Source organism: Zea mays, chromosome 1 (genome assembly GCF_902167145.1).
Source record: "Zea mays cultivar B73 chromosome 1, Zm-B73-REFERENCE-NAM-5.0, whole genome shotgun sequence".
Taxonomy (NCBI): Eukaryota; Viridiplantae; Streptophyta; class Magnoliopsida; order Poales; family Poaceae; genus Zea; species Zea mays.
In genome coordinates, this window is record NC_050096.1 from 293,795,457 (window position 1) to 293,812,511 (window position 17,055).

The 17,055-nt window shown below is 44.5% G+C and overlaps 2 protein-coding genes and 2 long non-coding RNA genes across 6 annotated transcripts; 1 reads left to right on the top strand and 3 right to left on the bottom strand.

The window, feature by feature from the left end:
* The first annotated feature begins 612 nt into the window (after positions 1 to 612).
* LOC118476185 (type I inositol polyphosphate 5-phosphatase 4-like) lies at positions 613 to 5,994 on the top strand. Of its 3 annotated transcripts, none has more exons than XM_035964404.1 (12): positions 613 to 1,280; positions 1,395 to 1,482; positions 1,905 to 1,982; positions 2,180 to 2,270; positions 2,478 to 2,582; positions 2,682 to 3,182; positions 3,344 to 3,479; positions 3,618 to 3,811; positions 3,944 to 4,052; positions 4,131 to 4,273; positions 4,382 to 4,645; positions 5,420 to 5,994. In XM_035964404.1, exons 1-11 carry the CDS (start codon positions 1,251 to 1,253, stop codon positions 4,641 to 4,643), a joined length of 1,737 nt encoding a protein of 578 aa, XP_035820297.1. In that variant the 5' UTR covers positions 613 to 1,250; the 3' UTR covers positions 4,644 to 4,645; positions 5,420 to 5,994. The 3 variants fall into 3 exon arrangements, with proteins under 3 accessions (XP_035820297.1, XP_035820295.1, XP_035820296.1); XM_035964402.1 differs by lacking the exon at positions 5,420 to 5,994 and adding an exon at positions 4,772 to 5,129; XM_035964403.1 differs by lacking the exon at positions 5,420 to 5,994 and adding an exon at positions 4,777 to 5,110.
* Positions 5,995 to 9,045: 3,051 nt separating this feature from the next.
* On the bottom strand, positions 9,046 to 10,116 carry LOC118476186 (uncharacterized). The gene is made up of 4 exons (XR_004855662.1): positions 10,010 to 10,116; positions 9,810 to 9,936; positions 9,219 to 9,735; positions 9,046 to 9,122 (listed from the first exon to the last, which is right to left on the bottom strand). It is a non-coding gene; the product is annotated as an uncharacterized lncRNA (long non-coding RNA).
* Positions 10,117 to 10,608: 492 nt separating this feature from the next.
* LOC103644165 (uncharacterized) lies at positions 10,609 to 11,428 on the bottom strand. The gene is made up of 3 exons (XR_002266892.1): positions 11,262 to 11,428; positions 10,933 to 11,166; positions 10,609 to 10,728 (listed from the first exon to the last, which is right to left on the bottom strand). It is a non-coding gene; the product is annotated as an uncharacterized lncRNA (long non-coding RNA).
* A 608-nt stretch (positions 11,429 to 12,036) lies between these two features.
* LOC103645686 (imidazole glycerol phosphate synthase hisHF, chloroplastic) lies at positions 12,037 to 16,712 on the bottom strand. The gene is made up of 9 exons (XM_020544505.1): positions 16,675 to 16,712; positions 16,198 to 16,229; positions 15,230 to 15,472; positions 14,669 to 14,838; positions 14,474 to 14,588; positions 14,070 to 14,125; positions 13,539 to 13,612; positions 12,250 to 12,256; positions 12,037 to 12,093 (listed from the first exon to the last, which is right to left on the bottom strand). The coding sequence occupies exons 1-9, from the start codon at positions 16,710 to 16,712 to the stop codon at positions 12,037 to 12,039; spliced, it is 792 nt and encodes a 263-aa protein (XP_020400094.1).
* Positions 16,713 to 17,055: the final 343 nt, after the last annotated feature.

A 17,055-nucleotide genomic window follows, 5' to 3' on the forward strand; every position in this document is an offset into this window, starting at 1 on the left:
GGCTGGAAGCGGGCCGAGGGAGGAAAAGGCCCAACAACCGGTCGTGGGTCCCGCTTGCTCCTTCCGCTGGCTGGACCCATCACCCATCCTCAACCTCGACCATGGACGGCCGGCCAGTTTCTACGGTTACTGTTCTCCGGTTCCATTACTATTGTTTCCGTCAGCTTGGCTTTCCAGATTTTTTTTTGGACTGTATAAGTGTATATACAAAGACATTTGGAGGTGACGTTGTATTTGATATGGTATAGGATCAAGGGGGACAGAGAATTCGAAAGGATCATCATACTCATACAATGTAGAAAAGCTGCAATTCCAGTTCAAAAAGAAGCCATTCCCTACAGATGTGGCATGTAAATAACTGACACTTGCCTTTTGTTTTCATTCTCGGGGTTGCCATTTTCGCTCGCTGCTGCTTCACGGCTCACGGACCTCTCCTTCCTCCCAGCTCGTACCAGATGACGTTACTGCCCATGTACTGCTCATTATTAAGCTAAGCAGAGGCTTGGATTCGAGCGGGGTGATTAGGTTAGATTAAAAAAGCCCAGAGCGAGGATACAGAGATGGGCACGGAGGGTGGGGGATAAAAGAGGCAGGGGAACCAGAGAGGGCAATAGATCAGGGCCGGTGAGTGTGACGGTGAGGGGGGTATTGGTATTGCATCTCGCTGTCGCATTGCACTTGCACGCACCACCATACGCCGCACTGCTGAGCTCTACTACTCTACTACTCCTCCTACTCCTGTCTGTACAAACCTGTTCCGGCGTCTGGCTGTACCGCTAGTCTTCTTAACCCCTGGAGCGAGACGGAGGCCTACGGAAGAGAGAGAGGGAGGGAGGGAGGAGAGGGTATTCAGAATTTCAGGAGCAAAGTGCACAGCGGTGCTGCCTTGCCAGACAGCTACGGCGCTAGGCTGTGCTGCTGCCGAGGCGGGGCATTCGTTCCTCCCCAGTACGAGGAGAGGAGGAAGATTTGGTTGGTTGGAGGGGAGGGGGTGACAATGGATTCTTGATCCCCGGCGCGGCTGGTTTGTTGCGGCAAGCTGAAGCATTTCGCTCGGCAGTGGATTCGGCCCAGGATTCGCGGCTCCCGGGTCAGGATCTTGCTCTGTGAGGCGAAATCTGTGCGGGATTTGAGGTTTCCTTCCTCCAACGACGCGCCCTGCCTTGTTAGGAGTCGAGGACGGAGGGTGTGGAGGAGGAGCGTCAGTTCTTCCATTGCTGTGCTGTGCCGTTTCTGGGAGTTATGAGACAATGAGGGAAGACATCAACAAGAAGAGCAAGGTATTTGCTTGGTTTCAGTTCTGTCTGGGATGGGATGTGCCTCGTTGTTCCGTTTCCTGCGTTTTTACTATTGATCGAGCCTTGTGGGATTTTTGCCTGTTCGTTCGTGCGCAGCTCTCCTGGTCGAAATCTCTCGTGAGGAAGTGGTTCAACATCAAGACTAAGGCACATGATTTCCATGCGGATTGCGACGCCGCCCAAGGTAACGCCATGTTTGCTGAAAGGAATTTACGTCATCCCGTGCTTGACGTTTCTCGCACTACCCAGATTTTCCGGTCTAGTTCGTACTATAGGTTTCATTCGGAGACGGATACATTACCAGCAAAACATGTCTCAGTCCGACACGGCTACCTTTAGTCTTTGTTCCTGGTATTGGTCCTCGGAATGTCCCAACCAGACACCTTTTTCACAAGTGATGCAGGTGTTTGTCTGTTGCTGCTAGGAATTTTTGTATCTTTCTCGTCTCATGGCGTGTTTACCTGTCTAAGTCTAAGTTTCATCTTTCATTTCCGAGAGACCGAGACAGCACTCAGCAGCTCTGCTCAACACAGACTCAAACAACTGGCATTTCCTTTGCATTTGCTGCATTTTGTTTATTTGGGCTGAATTTGCTTGGTGATTCAGGGAGGGACGGGCATGGTGATGAATGGAGGACCAGCGGCTCAGAGAGGCAGGCAGGCGCCGCCAAGAAAAGCAGAACTGGTCAGATAGGACCACACTTCTCTCTCTTTCTCTGTCTTCAGGCATCAAAGATTGCAGCTACCTCCCTTTTATTTTGCCAGAGCTCCTCTTTTTGCTAAACTGATTTCATTGGTCGTTCAAATAGTCCTTGTCTATGTCTTTTTTTTACCGGTTCATCTGATTATTATCTGTTTCTGTTGTTCCTTAATGACTTGTAGACCGGTCGTCGAAGCGGAGTAGTGTGGACAGAATCCGAGGAGGGAAAAACGACTTGGATGCGGCACGCCTCACAGAACTTCAGAATTATAGGTAAAGTGTGTGTTTTTACTCTTCATGTTCTTCTTTGCCTTGTGAGCTTAGAAGCCAAGTGGAATGCCCAGACGAACTGATCCGTTGTGTGCTAGTGGTAATATGGTAGTGTGCATCTCAGATTCATATTGCTTGTAGTTACTTCTCGCAGTTTGATTTCACTGCAGTAATTTGACGAATCTCTCTTTTGTTTCCCTGCTTTCGTAGAATCTTTGCCTCCACATGGAATGTCGGCGGTAAATCCCCACCAAGGGGATTGAATCTTGATGACTGGCTCCATTCTTCACTTCCAGCTGATATCTATGTGTTAGGGTGTGTAGCGCCCAGAGGGCTTCCTAAAATTTAAACGATATTTGACTTCACCATATGCTCTTTAGTTATTCCCTTTCAACTTCTTTTTATTGTTGTCAGATTTCAAGAAATTGTTCCTTTGAATGCTGGAAATGTTCTTGGCACTGAAGATAATCTCCCAGCGAAAAAATGGGTCTCCCTTGTTAGGAGGACACTGAATAAGAATCCTGGTTCATGCTGCTATGGTGGCTATCGCACGCCATCTCCTGTCCCGGATCCAGTTGTAGAACAAGATGCTGATTTTGAGGGATCATCGAGAAGGCACGACAGTTTATCCTATTTGCATCGTCGGTCATTCAACCTTAGCCGGAGTTTAAGAGTTGAAGGGAACCATATGCTGTCACACCCAAGATTGGATCGTAGGTTCAGTGTCTGTGACCCAGTTAGCTTGGGAGGCAGGCCAAGTGATTTTGATGGGAACTTCCCATTCATGGGATCACCAGATGATCATTGTATCGAGGAGGATACAAGCAACGGAGCACATTTTTCACCCTTCCCATATGGCTATGGTGTCTCTGCACCTATGGAAGAAAATGGTTATCATCCAAATACACCGTCTAGGTAAATTTTTTCTCTCTCTTGACATGTTTCATAACAGTTTGCACATGCATGTTCTGGTATGCAATTTTTATCTATTTTCAACCATTTGCTCTTAGTAATGCCTATGATACTTTGTTTATATGTTCCTGAAAATGACTCCAGAAATGATGTATTTGTACCAGGTACTGCTTGGTTGCCAGCAAGCAGATGGTCGGTATATTTCTCACCATTTGGGTACGCAGCGAAATAAGAAATGATGTGAGGAACCTGAAAGTTTCTTGTGTGGGTAGAGGACTAATGGGTTATCTCGGAAATAAGGTAAATAATGTACATTCTGCACAGCTTTCATTTTTGTCCTGCTACACATTTTTATCTTAGATTGGTTACCTTGGGTGTAGATGGTTATCCGTTGTTACCACAGTATAGACTACTGAGCATGCTTTCATTTTGATGCAGGGGTCGATATCCATAAGCATGTCTTTACACCACACCACCTTTTGTTTTATCTGTTGTCATTTGACCTCCGGTGAGAAGGAGGGAGATGAACTCCGGAGGAACTCTGACGTCATGGAAATTCTAAGGAAGACTAGATTTCCACAGGTCCGTGGTGCTGCTGATGTCAAGTCACCAGAAACAATTCTTGAACATGAGTATGTAGCCCTGCTCTTTTTTTTTCTTTCTTTCCTTCCCTGAGGCAATGCTTCTTATATGCATAGTGACACAGTGGCATCAGAGAACTGGCACTGATTGGATACTCTTTCTTTTTTTTCTTCTAATTGCAGTCGTATCATTTGGCTTGGGGATTTGAATTACCGGATCGCTCTTTCGTACTGCTCAGCTAAAGCTCTTGTTGAAATGCATAGCTGGAAGCAACTGTTGGAGAAAGATCAGGTAACTTGCTACTGCTCTGTTACGCTATATATATCTTTTTCCTAGTCAGTGTGTCTGAAATTACTTGCTTGAAAGCAGCTACGGATAGAACGGAGATGTGGGCGTGTTTTCCAGGGATGGAAAGAAGGCAGGATTTATTTTCCTCCAACATATAAGTACTCATTCAACTCAGACCGTTATTCAGGGGTTCGGCCCAAAGAAAAGCGGAGAACGCCCGCTTGGTAATGTTTTTCTTCTTCTTCTGCCGCGTTATCCAACGACAATTTCACCCTCCGTCGAGTTACTCCGAAGGAATTCCCTGACGCGTGTTTTCTTTTCTCTCAATGAAGGTGCGATCGCATTCTGTGGCATGGCAACGGTCTCATGCAGCTGTCGTACGTTCGCGGAGAGTCTCGCTTCTCTGACCACAGACCAGTGTACAGTATTTTCATGGCCGAGGTCGAGAGCATCCGGCACAGAAGGAGAAACGCGGGCTATTTCAGCTCTAGGATCGAGGTGGAGGAGCTCTTGCCAAACCCGTACAGTCATCCGGCGTTTACAGCTTCCAGTCAGATGGTTGAGAATAATCACACTGCACAGAAACTAACATAAAGGTAACCCACTTTGTTAGTTTGTTGCCTGCTGGTGATTTGCTGCAAAAAAATAAATAAATATATTCTAGAACTCGTAGATCCTGATAGCGTGCGTGTTCTCTGCTGGGCGCTGACCTGTTTTTGCAGGACAGTTGCCCGATTTTGCAGCTAACCATTTGCCTGTGGACAGCCATGCACGTTGAACCAAGGACCAGCCGTCCAGCCCACACATCTGTAGCTCTGTACATCCTTAGCGACACAGCTTTCCCTTTTCCCTTCTTCACCTTCGGGATGTTAGCAAAATTACACAGATTTCCCTCTCTCTCTCTCTCTGTCTCTGTCTCTTTTTAGGGATGTTAGCAAAATTACACAGATTTCCCTTCTCTTCCATTCACCTTCGGGAGATGTATTAGCTTGAGATTTCTGCGGTGTATCAGCATGACCATGAAGGTGTAAAAATCATTGCGGATCGGTAAAAAGGTGAAATGATGCTTTGAATTGGACCGATGCTTGGTCATGATCTCCCGTGCTGAGGGGGACATCGATAGATTGATTGATGTGACTTTCAGAGGTTTTGCAAGGGTGTAATCATGTGCGCACCCCTTCTTTTTTTTTTTTGTTCCTTAGCTTTGTCCCTGTGGTGTGGTGTAGTACCTGAGAAGCAAAATGATGCCTGCATTTGCTGCGCTCATTGCTGTGGCTGGCAGGCGTGTGTGTGTGTGTTACTTTTACTTGTTGATGAGATATATAATTATACATATATAGCAAGGTTTGACTGGGCTCGTGTGGGAGCAGGCCAGCCGGGGCCGGGGGGAGTCACGTGCCGTGATCTCACCACCACCCACCACCTACCGTCGTGGCGACACGCACTTGAATGGTCATGGCTCCTGAGATAGTGAGATGTGATTGAGAATTTAAGGCTGGTGGCTTTGACTTTTGGAATCCTAGGTGAAGACTGAAGAGCAACCGTTCCTATCTACCACAGTATCTTACATAAATGTCGGCGTGGAAGGTGAATCCGTACACGTATTCAGTTGGATCTGGTCCGGCATGGATTAGTAATATGAAATGTGCAGCTGGCAATTTCGCTGGTAAACGTTCATGTGGGTTATCAGGAACATAGAAAAGCAAAAAGAAAAGATGAGACGGGGAATCGATAGATCTGTGCAAGAAGAGAAGCTGCAGAGACAGTGAAAGGTAAAGCGGCGGTAAAAAAAAAAGCAAAAGGGGAAGGTGACCCGGTGCCGGTGCTGCGTGTCTGTTCATGCTTTTGACCGTTAGTCGTGTCGTGAACTGTGAACATGGTGGCCTCTGTTCTGCCGCATGGATAAGTACGGTCTGGGTCCTGGACTCGGCGTCGAGACGACATCTTTATTACATAGTACAGGGGGTCCTCGTATCCTCCATGGAACCACTTTTCCCGGCCATGCTACAGTATCTAAATGTAGACTGTGTCCGCCTGTGTACAGATACACAACCATGCATGGACGTGGACGACGACGGCAGCAGAGCCAGCGAGAGTCGATCTCTTCTGTTCATCGTTACCCCTCTAACCAACACATTATATTACTCACACTTGCTTGCCTCGTGCTCTGTGCTGTGCACACCAGTACGTACTCTCGCTGCGGTGCACCCACCCTACCAAACGGATACTGTACAAATACAGTAGCAAGCAGCAGCATGAAGATGCAAGGAAGTTCACGTGGTAGGTGTACGGTACGGTCACCAGTCACCACTAGCAGGCACGGATGCGTGAGAGACGATGACGTACGTCCTCACGTCACGTACGTACGCGCCCTCGAGGAGTGGAAAACATGGTAAAACTCTGCTAGCTCCCTGCTGCAGTCTGCTGCGCGCGCGTCCTCGTCATGGCTCATGCCATGCCATGTGTGGCCGTGCTCGGTCGCTCTCATATCATAACGTAGCCGCCGTCGTGTCAATAATTCAACCATGAGCCAAAAGAGGGCAGGAAAAAAGAAGAAAAAGGCAACGAAAGGAAGGAAGAAAAAAAAGGCGTACTAGCTACGAACTGCCCGTCGTGTCGTGTCGTGTTGGGTGTTGGGTGTTGGGTGCGTGCGTCAATGCATATGCATGGATGGATGGCGGTACGACTTGGTCTACTGGTACGCATCTTTGCCACTGAAACTGATGGTTGGTGCATGCGTGGCGTGGGTGGATAGATCTGAAATGACCATGGCCAGACGAAAAACTCACGTACAGAAATGAAATAAATTAAAGGCGTCCGTGGAGTTGGACCGTACCGATGCTTTGGATGTGAAGCTCCACATGGATGGATGCATGGACGGACGACCGGGATGAGTAGACGGCCGGCCGGCAGAGGCCGGTGCGGTACTAGTGGCCAGTGGGCTGCACCGGCCACCGGCCTGCGCTCTGCTGCAGCATGCGTTTCTGCAGGCTGCTAGCTGCTTTTGATTTGCAGCTGCAGGGGTACTCTCTAGCCATTTGCATTGCCTTGTTTAAGACCTCGGACGGCGACTGCATGTGGACGTACGCAGCTGTTTTTGATCCACATCGCTGTCGCGCTCGCCCTTGTGCGTACCATGCATATATACGTACGTACGCGGGGTTTTATAACGAGGAGGTTGGCAGTTTTGCAGCTAGCGGAGTGTACGTGCATGGACGTTACTATATTATTTATTAGTAGAGGGTAGAGCGAATCGTATACGTATGTGTATATACTGTGGCACGTACGTACTACGCTGCTAGGTGCTGCATGCCGGCATGGCGTTGCAATCCGTGCCAGTGCCACCAGAGCACGGGGAGGACGTCCAGAAACTATTAACTGCAGATGCCCCGCCTGCCCAGTCTCCTGCTCGTCCCTGCCACTGCACTCTCAGCTACAGTATGTAGTAGTAGGAGTACGTGCGAGCGAGCAGCCCAGAGACGGATCGGCAGCATTCCCGTGGCCGTGGACGGCATGCATGGTGTGTCCAGTAATGGAGCCCGGTGACGGCACGTGTATTACGTACGCGTGCGTGTGTTTACGTGCTGCATGGAACTGTGCGTGCGGTACTAGTGCAGTCGTGCACGCGTACGCACGGTTATATACGTATGTTCAGCGCACGCGTGCATGGCAGCGCGATCAATGCATGGTTTGCTTCATGTATGTATATATGTACGTACGTACACGTCACCGTTCACGTGCCCTTGCCCCTGCCCCTGCCCCTGCCCGATACGACGGCGGCGGGCAGGCCAGATGCCCTACGCCGTGCCGCCGATCGGATCCGTGTCCCTGCCTCATCCCTGGCCTCGAGTCACGCGTCGTCCCGGAGGGCGGAGGCACGCACGCAGGGCATCTGCATGCTACGGTACGGGTGTGTATATATATATGCATGGCCGTACGTTGTGCCGCGCGCGGTGAAGGCGTCCGCGTGCGCGGCACCATGCACGCGCTGCGCTACTACAGTGTGCAAGGCCGTTGCTTGCTGCAGCACACAGTACTCTCCGATCGATCTGGCCATGCGTGCATGCATGTCGGGGCGAGCATTATTCAAGGCACACGCGTCTGCCCCATATTCAAGGCACACCGCACCATCGTATGCTCACAAGTCTTGTACATTGAACTTCGTCTTCCGTTTGTTCCTCGCAGAGTCTTTTTTTTTTCTTTGCGGACTGGAAAGTGCACTGTTGGAGACATCAGACATGGCACGAGATATACACGTACTATACAGGGAGTTGCTCGATCGCCCTGTTTGTACTACTCCGTTTACTAGGCCCTCTCCTAACGATCGGCTGTTCTTTTTTTAGACTGTCAATCTCTCTCTCTCTCTCTCTCTATATATATATATATATATATATATATATATATATATATATATATATATATATATATATATATATATATATATATATATATATATATATATATATATATATATATATATATATATACACACTAGGTGAGTGCCCATGCGTTGCAACGGGAACATATAATATAATGATAACTTATATACAAAATGTGTGTTACATTGTTATAAGAAAATGTTTCATAATCTATACACAAAGATGAGATTTCTGCAAAGAATACCATGCCACATCACTAAAATATGAATGACTCACTTATCCCTCATAACAGCAGCCTTGTCTCTGATTTAAGTTTAGGCACATTACAAATACTCAAACCGCTCAGCAAGTCCTTTTGCCGCTTCTTCAGAACACCAGATGTTATGGCATCCTACTTCTCTGCTACCTCATCACAGTGACAAGCCGACAGGTACCACCTCTTTGACTCGAGTGCCCATGCTCGTATGGCGTCGCCTCGCCGCACGCCTAACTCGCCTAGGCGTTTGGAAGGGGGTGGGTCGCCATGTCTCGCCTTAACGCCTTAATAACCTTGGTCGGGGGCGACACCAAGCCGGCGGCCATGCTGTGAGGCGAGGGGGTAGGTCCATAGGTGGGCGTGAGTTTCTTTCCATGAACTTAGTGGCCAGGTACTCACAAAACTCATTAAATCATTGCCCACCATAGCAGAGACAACCTATAATTGAAACAGTATAACAATAAACAATGGTGATTATGAAAATTACTATGTACAAATAAATACAGATATTCAAAACCGAAAATAAAATGAAACCTTTAAGTAGGGTGAGATACTGTTCTTGAGATAATGATTTCTTGTGCTTTCCCAGAGAGCAGAACCACCTGCATGGGCTATAACCAAAGCATCAGCCATACGATTAGAAGCAAGACACTGGTTAACTGCCCCTTTGTAGTCTCCAACCACCAACGCATGTTGAATGCTTTTGTCAATTGATGGATCTGATGGCACAGCATCTCCAGAAACTTCCTGTTCTATCTGTTGACCATTTGTAGAAACTGATTCTTCAGCCAAGCTAGCCTCTGAAGGTTGAGGATTGTTGAAAAAATCATCCCCATTATCAATAAGAAACTGGGCATCCGCATTATCGGTTACTGCAGCATGATCAATATTAAGTGTATCTGCCAATATTTGGCTCAATTCATCAGTTGAACTTGCAGGCGGTGCCTGAGGTGGTTCGAAGCCAAGATGAGCAAGCAATTTTGTCCTTGCAAAATCCCCGTCCTCAAACATAACCCTTAAGAAGCCCCAGGTTTCTCTCTCCTCGTCAGATCTGATCAAACATGCATCACATAAAGTTAGTCTCCATGCAAATATCAGTATTAGTTCTACTAAAGAAGCACCTACAAAGATTCTTGGTATTTTTTTCACACAGAGCACATAGCGAACTTTTGTCGCCATTCTGAATAGCAGCTTCAAATTCAGTTGATCGGCTCACCAGACTTTGCTCAATCACCAAATTGTGCACATGTACCTATAAAAAACATAACATAAACACAGGAACTTGAAGAGGAGCAGAAAACAGAACACTGACAAAGAATAATTACCTCAGATGTAGATGTTTGCGCACCTTGGGTGGGTGCCACCGGATGGAAAGAAACAAGTTTACCACCGAAACCAAAAGATGCACCGGTGGGGGCATTTCAACCATTTAATCTTGTACAGAGTGACACACCATAATATAAGTATGAGTAAGGAAGCAACACACCGAATTTGAGAATTAACACTTTTAACCGCCTGTCGTTTTATTTCAGTTGGATCTAATAGAATGTTTTTCAATTAATAAAGTAGTGAAGCTGAACAGCAGGGAACCGATGATCGTTTAAATTCTAATACTGTGATTACTAAATACTTTTGTTATATTTGCAAGAAGACTTGACTCGTGTATGCACTGTTAAGACATTAGTGTAAGTTTAGAACAAAAATATACCATGCAGGTGTTCTCCTTCTAGATTTGTTATCATCACTTATGTACTTTTCTGAGTTAACCTTGTACTTACACGTTGGAGGAAAGTTGATGACCCCTTCGGTCCATCCTTCAAACAGATGCCCTTCTTCAGCTCTACTTTCAGCCATCATTAAATGGAATGGAAAGATGAGCTAGGACTTTTGAATAAAGGATATTTTGCAATGTGACGATAAAACATAAAAGCCTACCTGGTCTTTCCCAAACAATTCGTTCCAATCCTGCTTGGATATGAGTTCGTGTGTCTTCTCATATGGTAAGTTGATCCTATAGTTGAGATCACCTAGCCATACATTCCTTCTAAAACAAGCTGAACTGCAATGCATCACCAAATATAGCTACATGAACTGAACTGGTAAACTATGAAAGCAAAAGTTCTAATAGCATTGCAATATTCAAGAATGGCTAAAGATAATGCTTTGTTCCTTTAACTATTAAAATAAGTACAAAATGAACCACTAAAAAGTAGAGGTAACCAGAAACAATATATAATCTATTACTCACTCATGATCATATATCGTTTTAGGCATGTTGACTCTCGAAACTGGATTAAATATTGTCCTTCGGTGGATTTCTTGAACATCAGCATTCCTTTTTAGTTCATCTCCTTCCTTTTCTCCATAGGTCAGGTGACAACATATAAAGCAAAACTGTGTTTGGTATATGGACACTTTAATAGCACCCAAAAGTTGATGACCCCTTCAGTCCATCCTTCAAACAGATGCCCCTTCTTCAGCTCTACTTTCAGCTATCATTAAAGGGAATGGAAAGATGAGCTAGGACTTCTGAATAAAGGGTATTTTGCAATGTGACGATAAAACATAAAAGCCTACCTGGTCTTTCCCAAACAGTTCGTTACAGTCCTGCTTGGATATGAGTTCGTGTGTTTGGTATAAGGATTAATGACATGTGAGAACCGATTAAATCTCCAAAATTATTTCTGTTTGGTTGGCCCATATAAAGAAAAGAAAACCCTGAAAAGTTACTACTTCCCTAACAAAGTTTTTCCTGTTTTACCAAAACAACACAAAAAAGTGGTGCAACAACACTTCACAGAGAAAAAATCACATCACTTCTATGAAAAAATATTAAGTATTAACCATAGATGTAGGAATTACCAAAGAACATAAATGAAATGAAAAGATCTGAATCACAAAGGCTGAATGATGGAACAGAATGTCAAAGATTTGTTACGACTTACATCTTTGAGGATAGAGTTGTCATGCATGTCTGAACCATGGGCTTAATATTGTCTGCACAGAACTCGAACTTTTCGGAGAATCGTTCTGGGTGATCAAAAGCTACCTTTGACGCCATCTCATCACCTTCGTTCTGGCTGGTAATTCACTGGCTGCCCAACGATAAAAAAACTCTGCAAATACATCCTCCAATTCACTGGCTGCGGGGTTCCACGGGTCGCGCTGGGTGGGCGTGCGCCATGCGTTGGGCGGGCGGGAGGTCGGTTCGTGGCGGCTGCAGCGGCGGGATTGCGGCGTGCGGTATGGCGGGAGGGCGGTTCGCCATGGTCGTGGCGGGGTTTGTGGGTTTGCGGCGTGCGGGCGGGCGGGGGTAGGGTGGCGGGGGCAGTCTACATTAGCTTATTAATAGTTAGTAGAGATTGATGGCTTCAATTTCCTCTGAACCATTAACAACCAAAACAAGAACCTAGAGACACATAAAAGAGAAGCGTAAGGCAAATATTAAAAGGTATATGTTAATACACCATAATTGTAAAATATTAGGAACATATAAAAAGTTAGCATTGCCAGCAACCTTGTTTCAGAAAGAAGCTCTAAAACAATCTAGGAGCTTATCCCTAACCGTGTACCTGCATATCGTACAAAGATAAAACATCAATATAAAGAATGTATATCATCTCAAGATCTTATCAAAGAAATGTACCAGAGAAATTGAACCAGTTCGCGGCTTCAAAAATTTGAATTGAAAGCTCCAAAGTCCAAATTTTAGAAAAGGCCAACCCCAATCTCACTTCACTTATCCCTGATGTGTTGATAGGTAACTTTTTGTGTGTTGGGGGTAGAGGGTTTATAAAACTCTGCGTGTTTGAGGAAAAATATATTTTGTAATAGTATTCTTTATAATTCAAATTTCTGAGGTAATAAATTTCTTGGTGAATATTATAGGTGAACACCAATTTTCAAAATATCAGACCATGAACCCCATAAGAGTTGGGCCTACCTTAGTTGGTGGGAAGTCTTAATGTACAGCCCCACCATCGAGATTTGAGTCTTCTTAGACTCGAATATGGTTGTCTATCTCTTCTTATTTACAATGCCACTACTCCTATGTTGATCAAAAAAAAATAAACCTAGTTCCTCATCTGTTGGTCAAAAATTTTATTCATGGAGCCATGACCAGAAATTCAGTGTGGACATATACATATCATGGATTCCAGTTGTCAAGAGAAATAAACGCCAGGTTAATCCAAAGCTCTACTGAATCTGAGTTTCTGTGAGGAATCGACAATGTGGTGCATCGACCCAAGGTTACCGAGCGATGATAAAAAACGAATATAAGGATTAAATGAGGGTTAGCGGTGCCCAAAATCAGGGTAGCATTCCCAAAGGTTTATTAGAGTCGTAGAGAGTCTAAATTTTGTGGAATTACCAAAAAAATGTACCGATTAGAGGACCACTCCACTCCAGATTGTACAAATCTAGGAGGACTTACCGGACCTAGCAGCGCGTCGTGGAGCCTCGTGCCCCTTGCTCCGCGGCACGTCCTGGCGGCAAGGCGTCTTCTGGCTCTGGTGTCCGCGTGCACTCCTCTCTCTTGTGGTTACGGCAACGGGAACTCTTCCGACTCCGTGTCCGCGCCCGCTCGAACACAGAGGCAGGGAGTGAACTAATCTGATTTGACAAGAACAAAAGAGATACTACGATTGGAAAGAAAATGTTATTTGTGAAAATCACAGTAAGTAACCATTTTTGTAATTGCTACTTATTTCAAAGTATTGTAGCTACAAGAATAAAAAGATTGCAGTTTAATGACATATTGACATGTCCAAAATATGGATAGCAGAGACAGAGATGCAGTACTACACACGCTCCTTAATGAGGTTAAGATCATTAGTGTTTGGCCGTACAAACATGACGACATCATTAGCATCGACAGAGATGCAGTACTGCACACGCTCCATTGCAAGAGGTTGCAAAAATTCCAACTGAGTGGCCCAGCAAATGAGTGAATTCAGAACATCGATAACCTATATAAGCCGCATGTGGCTAACCTTGCTTCAGCCACATCACAGTGATACCTATCAATGGTAAAAGTAAACCAGACTTTTACATTGACAAAATACACATAAAGGACTTGGTTCATACATGAATCTTAAAAACAGGGAAGGTATTATATACTACCTTTGGTTCTCAATAGATTGAATTAGCTTTTCCATATAAATTTCAGTTATCCAAGTAGAAATTATGAGCTGCATGCAGTCTTGCCATAACATCAACTTCGTTTGTTTTGCTGCATCAGATTTTTATCCAAATATAAAAAATGTGAACTCACTTTTAAAGAAAGAACATTTCTTTTTAAAATAAAATCATAATAAAAAACATAATGTGCATGTGATTTCAGGGAAGCATTGGCACCAGTGATCTTGGTCTCCTTTGTATTACCTTGGTCCCAAGAGAGTTAGGTCTGAGAAATTCTTTTAGAATAGAAAGTCCGGTAGCCGCGCAAAGGAAAAAGAATGTTGATACAATTGGTAAGTTTGAACTTAGGAAATCCAAGTGTCAACTACTACCTCTGATCACAAATACAAGTTTATTCATTAATCAGGATTGTTGTAGGGAAACTCTTTTTAGCTTTGACTATCAATATCTAAAAGGTCATAAAGGTGGACATCACAGTATTAACACACCAGATCCATCAAGAAAAAAAATACTTCCATAGACCATAATATAAAACTTTCTATTTGAAATAATATGTCCATAGATATTGCTAGTCAAGGTGATGTATTGGATACTGTGTTGACATCATAATTGACCTATATTGACTATCAGATGGAGTAAATATTCACCTCCACTCTTTTCTGGGTGAAATTGAACTGCCTGAATGTTGCCCATTGAGATGGAGGATATAAAGTTGTCACCATAGTTGCATATCGAGGAAATCCAGTCTCTATTAGCATCTGACTAAGCATGAAGAAAGAAAAGAACAAGTCACACCTCATCAGTCAACCAAAGTACGGTAATCTAAATGGCTCGTTGCTTACAGGCAGTACGCGGTAGGAGTGAACAAAGTACACATGCTGGCCATCAGCTCCCTGCAACAGTGGTGTGTCCTTGGTGATCTGGAGAGCGTTCCAGCCAATATGTGGAACTATGAGGCCATTTGAGGAGTCGAATCGCCTGACCACGCCTGGTATCACACCGAGGCCGCTCACTGTGACAGTAAATGCAAAATCAACCCGCAGTACGCGACTGCGAGCAGCAAGTTTGTTGCGACGTCGGCTTCAGACCAGAACGTCGCGTTGTGCAGGCAGGCAAGCAGGCATATCATCATTCATCAGCACCTGGTGGCTTGGCTTCTTCTCCACCCAGCCAACGTCATCTGATAAGGCCTGGCAACTTCTTGGCTAGGGTTTCGATCGGGTGTGCAACGACGCGGTACGGCGCTGCTACGCTAGCTGTGCCAGATCGAGGGGCAGAGGCGCGCGCTGGCCGGGCCGGCCGTCTGGCAGGCGTGCGCGTGGCTAAAATTTTCAGCTACCATTCATCCATTTCGCTCAGCTAGTATGCAAGTCGCAGACAAAGTGGGGTTGAGAAGAGCTTACCCGGGTCGTTCTCCTCGCTGGAATCGAAGAGCAGCTGGAGACCGAGGCAGATGCCTAGGAAGGGGCGGTCCCTTTGGATGTACTCACGGAGTGCGTCGGCCATGCCCGTCCTGTTGAGGACGTCCATGGCGGAGCCGAAGGCGCCGACACCGGGAAAAACGAGCCGTTCCGCGGCGACGATGTCCTCCGGGCTCTGCACGTCGCGGATGTCGAAGCCAAGAAGCACACAGCCCTCAAGCCCACCTGCTGACAGAATATCAAAAAATTACAAATGCAGTTGCATGCAATTTTGAAAAAAAAGGTAACATGATGATTCGCTAAACAAGAAATTCCAACAAACATGATATACATGAGCATGACTTATACAGAAAAGCACTTCCAATAAAACTTTCTAGATCGCAGGGCCTGATAAAACTCAAAAGGTTCAAAAATGTACTCTATGTTCCAAATCGTAAGTCGTTATCTTTTCAAGGTTCATAGATTTTGTTATGCAGCTAAATATGCACTATGTATAGATACATAGTAAAACAGTTGTGGGCTTATAAATATGGCAAGCTTGCTCCTAAAATGGGTGCAATCCTCAAACTGCAAGTAAAAAACGCAACTCCTATGCAAGTATAAAATCCCTTCTCTCCAACCTTGTAGCTCCTATGCAGAACCACTAAAAAAACGATAAGAAAATTGATTCCAAAAAATGACTCTTCAAGATAAAACCATATCAAACTAACATTTAAGTTTATGGTCCATTGCAATATGTGAGAGCCCCTAACTAACTCTTAAAAGGAAATCAAGGTAAGTCAGAGGAGCAGTAACAAAATAAATACATCCATCTTCATTGAGAAGATCATTAGCAGTATCCAGGAGTTCATGTGCTTGTAAATATGATCCACCTAGTTTATGTGAACATAAATCAATCATAGGCTCCACTTCTTCGATGCACTAATAGCATAAAAGTTCATTTTCTATACCGCCATACTTCCCAGGCTCCTCATATATAGCCCTATAGAGAAACAGGTAATAGATTACTCAAAATCATTAAAAAAACTCACCCTAATTACTCATTCAAAAAGGAACAATAATAAAATATCCACACAATAAACAACGACAGGATGTAATGATCATATATTCTGACAAAACAAGTAGAATTACACAAACCTCGTATTCTTGAAATTTATTATTGTGGCATCTATATTCTTGTCTTGCTCAGAAAACAAAGCACCTTTCATATATGAAGCATATGCCTGAGAAACAATTGCATTTTGGTGAAAACATTTTAGATTTGTCTTCAAAATAGTTCAAATACTATTAAAAATACAGTTGATAGAAAGTGAAAGAAAATATACATCAGCTTCTAGAGATTTCCTAGAATCTCCTTTTACAGAACATAATTGTGAAAAGTGATGCCCATTTAACTGCTTTTCGAAATCGACCCAACATGTAGATACACTGTTTTTGCATTTGTACCAGATGTTTTCTTCTCCATGGCATGACTCCATGCTCGCTCGGCCATATAAAACACTACATGGAGAAACCTACTTTCACATGTTAAATCGCTTCATGAAGTCCTCTCTAGGTTTAAACAAATTGTAATAGTCCTTGCTCAAAACATCAGACAAGGTTTATATAAGACAAGGTTTATATAAGACTGCAAAGAGAATTATGAAGAAAACCAACATGCTATATAACATATTATCAGCAGAAGGGACCACACCTCACATTTGTGACTATTGACTCGGTTATATTCCTTTGTTGTATTTACCTCGGCCATGCAAAAACTTGAGAGACTTGTACAACCTTCTGAGTCGTGCAGAACAGTATCGCCTGCA

Bases quoted from the DNA above. Each gene is read 5' to 3' on its own strand.
- LOC118476185 (XM_035964404.1), top strand. From the start codon at position 1,251: ATGAGGGAAGACATCAACAAGAAGAGCAAG. The intron at 1,483-1,904 runs GTAACGCCATGT...TTGGTGATTCAG, and splicing joins GGATTGCGACGCCGCCCAAG to GGAGGGACGGGCATGGTGAT. The intron at 2,271-2,477 runs GTAAAGTGTGTG...CTGCTTTCGTAG, and splicing joins ACAGAACTTCAGAATTATAG to AATCTTTGCCTCCACATGGA.
- LOC103645686 (XM_020544505.1), bottom strand. From the start codon at position 16,712: ATGGAGAAGAAAACATCTGGTACAAATGCAAAAACAGT. The intron at 15,473-16,197 runs GTATAGAAAATG...TTCTGTCAGCAG, and splicing joins GGAGCCTGGGAAGTATGGCG to GTGGGCTTGAGGGCTGTGTG. The intron at 14,126-14,473 runs GTGAATATTTAC...TCCTTTGCGCGG, and splicing joins TCACCCAGAAAAGAGTGGAG to CTACCGGACTTTCTATTCTA.